General features: G+C 34.0%; 1 protein-coding gene across 2 annotated transcripts in view; it reads right to left on the minus strand.

The window, feature by feature from the left end:
* Positions 1-1,897: 1,897 nt before the first annotated feature.
* Positions 1,898-12,240, minus strand: part of LOC108967078 (diuretic hormone class 2) — a 46,458-nt gene continuing 36,115 nt past the window's right edge. For both annotated transcript variants that reach the window (XM_018930322.1, XM_018930323.1), the window contains exons 2-4: positions 6,955-7,103; positions 4,661-4,771; positions 1,898-2,331 (exon numbers count right to left, since the gene is read on the minus strand). In XM_018930322.1, the coding sequence (XP_018785867.1) occupies positions 2,196-2,331; positions 4,661-4,771; positions 6,955-7,052 (345 nt within the window). In that variant the 5' untranslated portion in view covers positions 7,053-7,103 and the 3' untranslated portion in view covers positions 1,898-2,195. The remainder of the gene's footprint in view (positions 2,332-4,660; positions 4,772-6,954; positions 7,104-12,240) is intronic.

Consider the following 12,240-nt stretch of genomic DNA (forward strand, 5'->3'; position numbering starts at 1 on the left):
CACTGATTTTTGAACAGCTGTAACTTTTTTCATCTTCGTTGAATTTATTTTGTTTTTATTTGGTACATGAATAAATAAAATCTCATCTTTCCAACACAATGTGACTGATAGCACTGGATGTACGAAAAGTCTTTTTAGACTACCAATATTACGTGCTATACAACTGTACTTCTATATATTCTATTGTATATAGCACAAAATTTCCCACATTTTATTTTTCAAGGAAACGCTATAATATCTAAAGATATTTCCAAGATAGGATCACTATATCATTTGTCTGCTATATGAACTGAACGAGCGAAATGAAGTTCTTGTAACGAAAATTTTAATTTTTGAGAAGATATCTTCAAGAAATTTGGTATATATTATTGCTCAAGGCAACGCTACAATATTCAAAGAAAGTTTTCAGATCGGATCACTATTTCATATAGCTGCCATACAAACTGAGCAATCCAAATGAAGTTCTTGTAACTTTCTTATTTTCAAAGATATCTTTATCAAATTTTGGCTTAGGTCATTTTTGAAAACAACGCTATAGTATTTAAATAAATTTTCTGGATGTGATCCCGATATCATATAGCTGTCTTACAAACTGAACGATGAAAATGATCTTTTTCTGTGAAAAACTTTTTTTATTTGGCAAGGAATCTCCCCAAAATTCATATCAGGTTATTTTTCTAGACAACGTTATAGTATCTGAATAAATTTGTTAGTTTGAAATACTGTATCATATTGTTACCATACAAAATGATCGATTAAAATCGAGATAGGATTTTTTTTTAACTTTATATGCTATAAGAAATACAGTTGTGCCGATCATTCTAGTTTCACTGTAACCGAAATTAACGTTTTTTTCGTCATTTTTTATTATTGTTTCTTTCTTCTGCAATGGGTTTTACCCTACTCAGATTTCTATTCTCTCGAAAATTATCTTCGCAGCTCTACATATTATAATGTGAAATACGCTTTCTTTATTGTTTTTTCTCAGTACAATTTATTTTCATTTAATTTTTTTTTATTTTGCTCATAACTGTTTCACATAGTATGTATGTATGTATTTCGTCACTCTTCATATTATACAAGTAAGTACATATACATTTATATATATATATATTTTATTCGTTTCATTTGAATTTTGTTTTTGTAATATTAAATATGTGTCCATGTTGGTAGTTGTATGCTGTTTGTGTTATAATACAGTTAATATAATGTTGCGAAATTTTCTAAAATTCTCACCTTCTCTCGGGGGCCTTAATGTGTTTGTGTGTGTGTGCAATTTTTCGTTTGTGGCATTTTTTTTTGGTGGCTTCGGTGGCTTTGCTGCTGTTGTTCGTGTTGTTTTGTTGTGCTGTTGTTATTGTTGTTGCTGTATGTCTGCTTAACCTACATACCTACTTAAAGATTTTTCTTTAAATAATTTGCATTAAATACTCTTTAATTTGTTATTATTTTACATGTGTTTTTTCGTCTACTCCTCGTACGCACTTCCTGCTTTATTTTTTACTAAATTTCTCTACTAAATTTTTCTAAAATATTTTTTATGCATTTTTTGTCGCATGTTTTGTGCACACTTCTTATAAGCTAGAGAAAATGCCAACATCGATCGTTTCGTTTCACTTTATTTTTGCAATTTTAAAACTTTTGGAGCAACAGTTTTTTATATATATATTTTTTTTGAGAATATACATATGTATGTTGTTTTTGTTTTTAGTTTGCAAATATAATTTAATGTGTTCAACACGCATAATTTTCATTAATTTACTTTATTTAATATTTATTTATTTATAATAAATACAATAAATTGAAGCTAAATACTTTTCACATTTGTTTTTTCTTTCATAAATATAAATATGTTTGTTTGTAAATATGCTTACAGTGTGTGTAGATTGTAAATAAATACGTATGCTTTGTTGTTTTTGTCTTGTACTAAATACATATACATACATATATATTTAGGCTAATAAAAAATAGTCACTATATTCTTTTAGGATGCAAGAGGCGCTTTGGTCCGCTGTTGTTTGTTTATTTATTTGTATGCTTGTATGTATATATGTTGTATGTATGTATTTAATAATCAACAAATTCTTATAGAGTTCTCTAATAAATCCGGCATAAATTCAGAAATTTTCAAATCAAAGTTTTCATATTTTCATTCGCACGCTTGCTTGCCTGCTGCCTGGGCGTTCTGAGACACTTTAGACTTCGGTTTCCGATCGTCGCCTCCTGCCTGGACCGCCGGGGAAATTGGCAGCGGCCAAGCCCATACGATGTTTCGCCTCTTGTGTGCCTGAGTAGCCGCGCGCCAAGCCAAAGTCCACAGTGCGTTTAGAGCTGCGGAATATAAGTGGAGAAAATAGTGATGTTTTATAAGGAGAAATCGAGAAAAAAATAATATATAGCATAGCATTGATATATAATTTTTTTTTATTCCAATTTAAAAGTGCCTCAATCTCACTTCTACCACCAAATACTTTCTCACAAATCTTAATTACTCAAACACTGTTTCGACTTTGCCAAAAAAGTAGCGACTGCTCCTTGAACGTTTCAATATTATATTGTATCCATAACTATATTCGTGTGTGTTTTTTTTCAATTTGAACCTCTCCCAAGGGTTGTGCTCCGGGGTTGGTACCCGCCACGTAATAAACACTACCTATGAAGAGAAGAAACGTCGTCCGAGTTTTGAAAGTGTGCAATGAAGTACCCGCCGGAGTAAACAGTTAACTCGGCTATAACCACGTAAACAATGTCTACGCGGTTAAAGAAGAAGAAGAAGAACGTGTGATTGTCCATTTTCTTCATTTCCTAAAGAAGAAGAAGGTTGTCCGTCTGAAGCTATAACATTTTCCCATCTTTCTGGCTCATCTGAAGATTCCATCACTAAAGAACTGCGCTGGCCTAGAAAACCAAGCATGAATAAAGCTAATTCTTGATTTTCTGTTCTGATCTAAGCCATGTTCCAATGAATTGCAATGACCGGAACAACTGGTAGTCAGAAATAGACTACATATAAGGAGGATAAGACAAAGAAGATAAGTCTTTTATTCCAAAACGTTTACGTTTTTCCAATGATTACCGTAAATTTTACTGGCATTTGTATATTCTATTCCAGTTAGCAAAAGGTTGCTAAGAAGGTTTGAGGGTTTATAAATCGTTGTGTGACACCGTGAACTTTGTTCGAACTGAAGCGTTGAGGACGGCATTTGATACTACACCGAATTTTTGATAAGGAGCAAAGTTGGTGGCTTTAATTACATATATTTTCCGATTAGATAATTTAGCTTCGGTTTAGTCAAAATGAGGCCGATACTACCACGCAATAGCTTCTAAATATCTAAAATGAGTTTCTCAATATTTTAACTGGTTTGCGACTTTATACACTCATACAAAATGTTGCCTACATTTAGGAGATTAATTGATCAATGAAATCAAACAACACTGGAATATAAGTAAAAAAAAGTTTCCCCATCACAATCAATATTTAAAAAATAAATAAGCAATTAGTTAAACGTTACTGAAATATGTTATTTTTGAAGCATATTTCTAAAAACCAAAACCTCTGCTTTTCCTAATAATGCTCGAAAAATATACAGGCAGTTGTATCTGTTAGTGTGGCCAATATTATTATGAAGGTTAGAATGATTTTATGATTTATTTTTTGCGCAACGCTACTAACTCGTTAAGAATTTGATAAATCAGGAATAGGCATTTGAGCCTTAACGCTATATCTATTATGAAAAATTTTAAAGTTTCTTTACTGTTTCTGAGTTAAAACTTAATTGATATTTTATTGAATATCAACTTCAATATTTTCATAATGACTTACTAACAATACTTAACATAGCTACCAAATATTTAAAACAAATTTATCAATCTCTCTTAACAAGTCATATAATACTAAACAGAATTTCTAATAAGGAAATAGTGTGTACCTTTAACTTCATATATTTTCCGATTAGATATTTTAGTTTCGATTTAGACAAAATTAGTTTGATACTAAGCTACAATAGCTTTTAAATATCAAATAAGTGAGTTTCTCAATATTATAACTGGTGTGAAACTTGGCTAATTTTAAACTATAATAAATTGTTGCCTACATTTAGGAGGTTAATTGATTAATGAAATCAAACAACAATGAAATATATGAAGGAAGTCTCTGTACCACAACAAATGAGTATTACATTTTAAAATGATAAACTGTCTAGCCAACACCAACAGAGGTTACAAACTTACATATATCCTTTCGTTGAAATTTTGCCTTCCTTGCAATAATGTACCTTAATGTACGCAGCTATCACTGTTTACAAAATTAGTTGCGACAATATCCGTTTAAAATTTGGGTAACTTTAACACCGCAATTATATAAATAGCTTGTAATTAGCAACAAACGTCGGCGAAGGGCACATCCGCTTGCCCTCTAACCTAACACCCACAATGTATGTACCCATTTGGCGCCTTTAAGAGACACATTTGCACTGCGACGATAGTAAATTAATTGCGGGTACACACAAAAATGTATCGCCTGCAAATTAAACCGCCCTAACGCCTACCTAATGTCAATAACCCACACGCACATTTGCACATTTAAAAGCCACTACGCCTGCATTTCATACTGAAATTATTGTTAGTTTAAGGTTTCTTCGTGTTTTTTATTACTCACTTTTCCAGATCGTTGCGTGCTCTCATAATAGTTTGTCCGAAACGGGCCATCAGCTCCATTAATATGTCGTCGGGCACCTCCTCAAGCTCGTTGTAGTAGCCGCCGCCCTGACTGTGTTTGCCATGTTGTGTTTGTATGCATGTGTGTGTTTTGTGTAGTTTTGTGCCAGCGTAAGGATTTATGTTTACATTGCGTTTTACGTTTTGTTTCGTTGTTAAGTGTATTGGAAAATAAGAAAATCTTCTATTAGTATCTTAAACGCACATTTATTTATGGCTTGTCAATATATTCGTATATAATATGTCATATGCTCGCTAAATACGCCTACATAATGCGTTTTGAATTCAAGCGATATGGTTAAAATGCAGAAAAAGGTTTGGTTAATTGAAAATAAATATGGAAAGTGAAAGGATACGAAAAGCTTTTACGCCAAAAGAGTTTTACGGAATTTAAATTAAATCAGTTCAGAAATGACATGAAAGTTCAGCGAAGCTCGGAAGGTTTATATTGTATTCTACTCCTTGCATGCCGGATAACAAACTTTCCAAAAACTTCTACGTCAAAGAAGTCTAAGTTGCTGAAAATTCGGTAGGTGTAACTATATATTTTCTTCTGAAAATTCGTCACTATATTTCACTACTTTAAAGAGAACCCAATAGAACAGAAATATAAGAAATATCACTTCAAGAGGTGAACACACTTAGCATACTCGGCGTTGCCGTTCGGTTATCTACTTTAACTCTTTAAAAAACTTTCATACTACAACCCTGAATGTGCTTTCTAATAGAGATTTCATAAAACTCAAACATTCCACTTGCTACTCCTCACCTTCTACCACTTGTTATTTAAGTTGAAAAGATGCCTTCTCTGCCTAAAAATGTAAATATGCTATTTTTTTGAAACTGTAATGTGCCTAAAATAAGGTTTATCCGTATTTAAAACTTTTACCCTATCGAAATCCGAATGGCTCCTCGGTATTCAAAAGTCAACTGGAGAAAGACTTGACTTCGCTTGGTCTTAAAGAATGCGAATATAGTATACTCCAGAATATATACTTCTGGCACTTTAAAGCGTCAAAGAGGAAGATGGCTAATCTGATCCCTCGATATTCGGGTCTACGTACATAGTAAGAAGCCGATCATATATTCGGCCAGGGACTAGACAGACAGACTAGACTTGGCAGTATTTCTTTAAATGATCTTAGGATGACTTTTCGCCAGCATAGCATTTAAAAAACAGACAGTTATTCCGTCGAAAAATTGCAGAAAATATCATATTTCGCTGTGCGAAGCTGTCATAAGTAAATGTGTTGAGTTAATGCCTTCCGCACTTCAGTTGTTACATTTTTACCTAGGTAGAGATAAGAGAGCTGTATACCATGGTTGTAAGGACTATTGCCACTTATGGAGCGGTTGCTTAGGCATCTAGGCCAACGAAGTCTTCGGTAGGCGTTCAACTAACGAATCTACAAAGACTCGCCTGTGACTGCGCTTCAAGGGCAATTAGCACTTGCCCAACCACAGCACTTGCAATCATGCTAGAGATCACCGCTGTATCTAGTGATCAAACAGGTAGCGAAACATACCATCTTGCTAATGGCAACAGAGGGTTTTGTCAAATTGAAGATAATGTCATCTCAAAAAATTAAGGCCCTAGGGAAAGACATACCACTGATCCTTCCTCCAAGGGAAGGTTTTACGAAGAGGGTAAACACTACCGCAAACCAACTTGTCCATACCAATGGAACAAATGTCGAGCATCTTTCAAGCAGAAGTCTTTGCTATAAGTCAGTGTGCAACCGGATATACCTAATCTGAGTGCCAGGGCATAAAGCGGTAGCCAGCAATGAGCTGACTGACGAACTTGCCCGCTCTGCGGCAGCGTCCACAAAAATGGGGTTATAATCATGCATTGAAGTGGAGTACCACACTTTAAAACAGCTAAGAAGAGAGTCGGGAGATAACAGTATTGGCAGCAGGCAGCACGAACGCGCCATACGAAACTAATTCTGGGACGGTACAACCTTGACAGGTTGGTCACTAATAACTTGATACTTATGCAAATTAGTTACAATTTAAATGACACCTGAGCGGCGCTCTTTCAGCTGTTTTAAACCTTAAAGGTTGATCTTAGTCAAATAAAACGCTACTGCGCCAGCACGCACATTGATAATACAAAATCTAACTGAAGCTTTTCGAGTGCGCATTAAAAAATCATTGAGCAAAATGACAGTAAATATTATACTTATGGGTGTGTATGTGTGTGGGTGTTTACAATTTTGACAAAGTTACAACTACCTGGGAAATGGCGCTGCTTCCGACGTCGACATACACAGCGCCAAGCAAACGGCGACAAAAGCCAAGGACCAACAGAATAACTTGTTTGACATCATTGTTTTTGTTATTTTTGTTTTCCTTGCTGCTTTCACTTGGAAGGGTTGACGCTGCAAAAGAAGAAGAAGAAACGTAAGTTAATAATAGGAAATTATGTAAATGCGGCTATTAAATAGCATTTTAAGTTAATAAGAAAATTGAGCTTATGTTAAAATCAGCCAAAATGGCAGGCAATGTTTTACCTTTCTTTCATTAGCCGTTAGAAATAAATTTAAAGATGACGTGTGTTGTTTGTATGTACATATATAAATTGTAATTTTTTCCACACCTTAGCAGTAGCTGGCTGTATTCTATTACTTTGCGCATTATAATTCAATCACGATAAAGCAATCAAAATAAATTAACTGAGCAGACGCAGAATAATTTAAAAGTGACACACGGTCTGTGGTTATGTGGGGTGTGTGACTAGTAATTTAAAGCAATCAATAACGCATGCCGGTTCACCTATTTATGTGTGTGAGAGAAACCCTCGTGAATTTAAAAACTGACTGTCGTTGCGTTGAATTTAAAAAAAATTTGAATAAAATAAAAAATGTAGGATAAACACACGCGTTTTAAGCTTCATAGATGAATGATTGTTTCTTCCTTGAAAATAAATGATGCATATTTACTAAATGATTGCAGCCAAAATTGTGCAATATTTTTGGCTATATCGCAAAAAAATTTCAAGATTCCCTCAAAGAGGAAATTTCGGGACTGATATCGAAAGCTCGATAATTATTTTATGAAAAATATTTTTTTCTTGCGATATTCATAATTTAAAACTCAATTCATCTAATCCCGAAATTTCGGGACTGAAATTTTTTGAGCCAAAAAACTTGAAATATTATTTCATGCAGCATATTAATTTTTAAAAGTCTTATAAACCCGAAATTTCGGGACTGAACTTTTTAGATCCCGAAATCCCGAAAAGTTATTTCATAAAAAATACTAATTTCTGATGAATAGAATAATGAAACTAATGAATCTTTCCAAAAATGAATGCAAAGTCCAGCTCTTTTCATATTTCGCCAAAAATTAAAAATTTATAAAAAAAATTCAGCTCGAAATCCGAATTTTCGAGACTGATGTCGAAAGACCAATAATTATTTTATGAAAAAAGCTTATTTTTTGCATTGCTCGTAATTTAAAACTTAATTAATATAGTCCCGAAATGAGATTTTTTGATCCCGAAATCTTGAAAAACTATTTCATGGAGCATATTAATTTTAAAGGAATCGAATGATGAAACGAAATTCTTATAATTTCGGGACTGATATCAAAAAATTGACAATTATTTTATGGAAAAAGCTTATTTATTGCGATAATCGTAATTTAAAACTTAATTCTTATAATCCCGACAGACTTTAAAAAATCCCGAAAAATTATTTCATAAAAAATACTAATTTCCAACGAACCAAATAATGAAACTTAATTTATATTTTCCGAGAATTAATGCCTCACTAATTTCTCATCCAATCTATATGAATTTCCACGTACACAAATTCCAATCAAATGAATGTGTGCAAATTTTGATAATTCAACGCACACATTTGCATATATACACTGCAGCTTGCTTTGCTTTGAAATATCCCTCACTCAGTAGTAAAGAATTTGTTTGCCTACAAAAGTATGTACCCTCCACACACACGCCCCACCGCTGCTGCATTTTTAGTTGTACGTTAAACTATTTATGCCACACAATATTTAATGGTGCAGCAAAATGTTGCAAATGTATTTGTTGTGTCACATAATGGGTGCATGTAAACAAGCGATGCTGTGGCACGCCAATGCGTGTGCACGTGTGTGTGAGAGTAGAGTGGAGGATGACGCGACTGACACATCGTTGACACTATCAAAACGTTGTTGATTACCTGCTGAGTTATGTGCATTGAGTGCAAAATCTACCAATACCAATTCCAGCACACAGCAAAGCACGCAAACAAAAATGTTAAACCAAAACCGATTATGTGTTGAGTGTGCTTATCTGGAAGCCTGTTGACATGTTGATGGACGTTACAAACAAATCGGGCGGTAAAGCAGCTGGAAACCGTATATTATGGTATTGGTGTAGTATATGCTAGCAACAACAACAAAGGCATTTTTGCAATACTTTCAGATTTTGCAGCGACTTTTCACATCCGCAAGCAACATGGAAAGGGATAAGCAATCGGAAGACACTCCACTTGCAGAGACTTTAAACTTGCCAGGATGAGTGTGGGTATCTTTGTGTGTGTGTACAGCTGAGTGACGTTGTCTTTCTGGCTATCAACTGTAGCGCGGTAGCAACAACAACAGGCAAAGTGGCAGCAACATTAACAACCGTAGTTGCAGCAAAGCATATCAACAGCTTCATTGACTTGAGTGCCGCAAGTGTTGTGATAAAGAGGCAGCAAGCAGCTAGTCAAGTGCTTGACGAGCGTGTGCGAGCGTTAGTACTTTCAGTGTAAGTGAATAAGCGCCCAAGTGCTTCGTGCATGGCTGTGGGGAAATTGTAACTGCTACACAGGCGAGCACGTGCCGTTATTACTTTGCTAACGGCGTGTTCAACACTTACGCCGCTTTGCAGCTCAGGCTAGTTGCCACTGAGGTCATTTCCTAGTTGCAAAATTAATCGCCTGTATATTAAATTTTAATGTTCAAATATTATTAAACTGAAGTAAAAAGCGTGCAGGCAGTTGATTGTCAGTGATGTGCAACATACTAATACAAATTGCACTCGTTGACCTCAATTTTACGCCAAGCACAAAAATGTTATGTTATGTTATGTACATAGTTGAAATTAGTTATATATAAAAATTAAGAAAGTTTATAGTTTTAAATTTAAGGTGATACTGGTATATATTAAATCTCCTAATAAATAATTTCATGCTACAAAAAAATTGCATGAGAGAGGAAGATACCTGTGTCTTACATTTATTACAAGCAAAATAATAATATTGTGTTTTAAGTGCCTTATGGACTCTTAAAGTAATATTTCAAAGTAACCCGTAAAGTTTTTCTTCGAGTTTGCTCGCGCTAAATTTAAAATAAAAAAATTTAATTTAAAACTTAATTCGTATAATCCCGACATTTCGGGACTGAGATTTTTTGATCCCGAAATCTTGAAAAATTATTTCATGAAACATATAGTACTTATTAATTTTTAAAATGAAACTTAATTCTTTTGATCCCGAAATTTCGGGACTGAGATTAAATAATCCCGAAAAATGATTTTATAAAAAATACTAATTTCCAATGAATCGAATATTGAATATTAATTTTTGTTTTTGTTTTCCCAGAATTAATGCTTCACTAATTTCTACTCCAATCCATATTGACTTGTAAAGAGTGAAAGATGAAAGATTCTTGTAATAAAAATAATATTATAATCAAGTAGTATGACTAATTCGAAGTTGAATTAATAACTGTAAGTCTATAGTAGATGAATAGAATATATTACTAACTGTTAGTCTGTAGCAGATAGTTTATTTGGAGCTTAGTGGACACTCTGTTACTAACAATTGATGAAACTAGAAAAAAGTAAAATTCTGATAATTCCTTCATAGGTGCTAAATTGATCCGATATCAGGAGTCCGAAAAGGACTTTTAGAAAAATCGAAAGTTACAAATTATGAAGATAGCAATTGGTGTATATCTTGGTTAAAAGTATGAGAATTGTAACTGTGTCTTCGCTAAAATCTTAAACGTCTGGAAATCTGCGTTGACTAATTATTAAGAAAGAAATTAGAAATTAAGAATTCTAAAAGAGAAATTTAATTTTAAATGTTTACGTTGACCATATTGCTGAAGTCAGATGGAAAGAAAGAAGTTGATTTCCATAAATATTATACATACAAACAACTGATTTCGGCAGTTAGAGGCAACGCGAGTGCAGATTGAGTCAAAACCGTATTTTTTGATTTCAGAACTAAAAAAAGTGCTTAGAAAAGATGCTTGTTATGATATAAAATGGGTGAAAACGTTACATATTTGGTCTAAGTTTTAGTTTTAGTAGTCAGTAGCATCATTCTATTCAAGCTAACTGCAATTTTACATGCTGTACAATCCTGAATACTGATCTTTTAGTGGATCTAATATCCTATTTCACGTTAATCAAGCAATGTGTTCCTGGACATTGTGATATTTCTGGAAGCTGTCAAGTATATAAACTATCCAGAACAGAAACCACGCTACAACCAACAGACTCCGGAAACGAGGGAATTTATACGATGCTTGCCACTTCTAGATATTTAAAGCTGAGTCTCGTTGGAATCAATTCTGAACTTGCTCAACACGCAGTCAGACGTTGCATGCATGGCTTATTGCCGACTCTTGTTTTTTGAGGAGTTCTGGAAAAATAATTCGAAGAAGTTTCGAAATGTTTTCTTTTTTTAATATAATTGGCCTAAAGCTAAATTGTTTAAATCCAATTTGCGAGTTCGAGAGTGGGGTGTATAATCGTGAAAAATTTACCTTTAAAATGCAATTGTTTGTGTTTTTATATTTCAGGTATTTGGTGTAGCTGCTCATAAAATATTTAAATTTCTCATAAAATATTTTGAATTTCATCTCTAAATTTTTTGAGTATTAAATATTTTTTTTTTGATGAGCATATGCCCAAACATCTACGCACATTCCCTTCTGGTTTAGATTAAAGCAAACTTTCGGCTTATTTTTTTAAATATTTGTAATACCACCGCGGGCATAGATGCCGCAAGCTGCAAGCCACGAGCAAACGCCTGTTTCTGATAGGCGCGATAGGCTATCCCTAAAAGCCAAATATTTATTTAAATTTTTGTATATTTTTCAAATCTACCTAAAGCAAATTTGCACCCCTTCTGCAGGTGTAAACGCCAGGCCAAATCTACATATTTATACATGCTAATATAAATAAACCAAGAAGAAAGCGCAAAATGCCTCCACAAATAGAGCAAGCCGCCGTTATTTGCACCGACAATAAAATTCTGGATATTGTGCTTTTTTGCGCTTATTTCGGAAATGCTCACATTGCTAAAGCAGCTGAAATTCTCTTGGCTGAAATTGTAGCAATAACAACAGCAGCCGCAAAAAATGCTTACAAGAAATACCTTCTTGTGTGTACAAGTACGTAAGTCTCTGCTAAACAGATACTTTGTGCCAAGAGACACGCATTCAGCTTTAATCCACTCGCTTGTCTTGAACTCCCCGGGGCGCCAGAGTAAACGAGCCCACGCACCACACGGCAGT

This window comes from Bactrocera latifrons, unplaced genomic scaffold (genome assembly GCF_001853355.1).
Source record: "Bactrocera latifrons isolate USDA-ARS-PBARC rearing strain unplaced genomic scaffold, ASM185335v1 scaffold_175, whole genome shotgun sequence".
NCBI lineage: Eukaryota > Metazoa > Arthropoda > Insecta > Diptera > Tephritidae > Bactrocera > Bactrocera latifrons.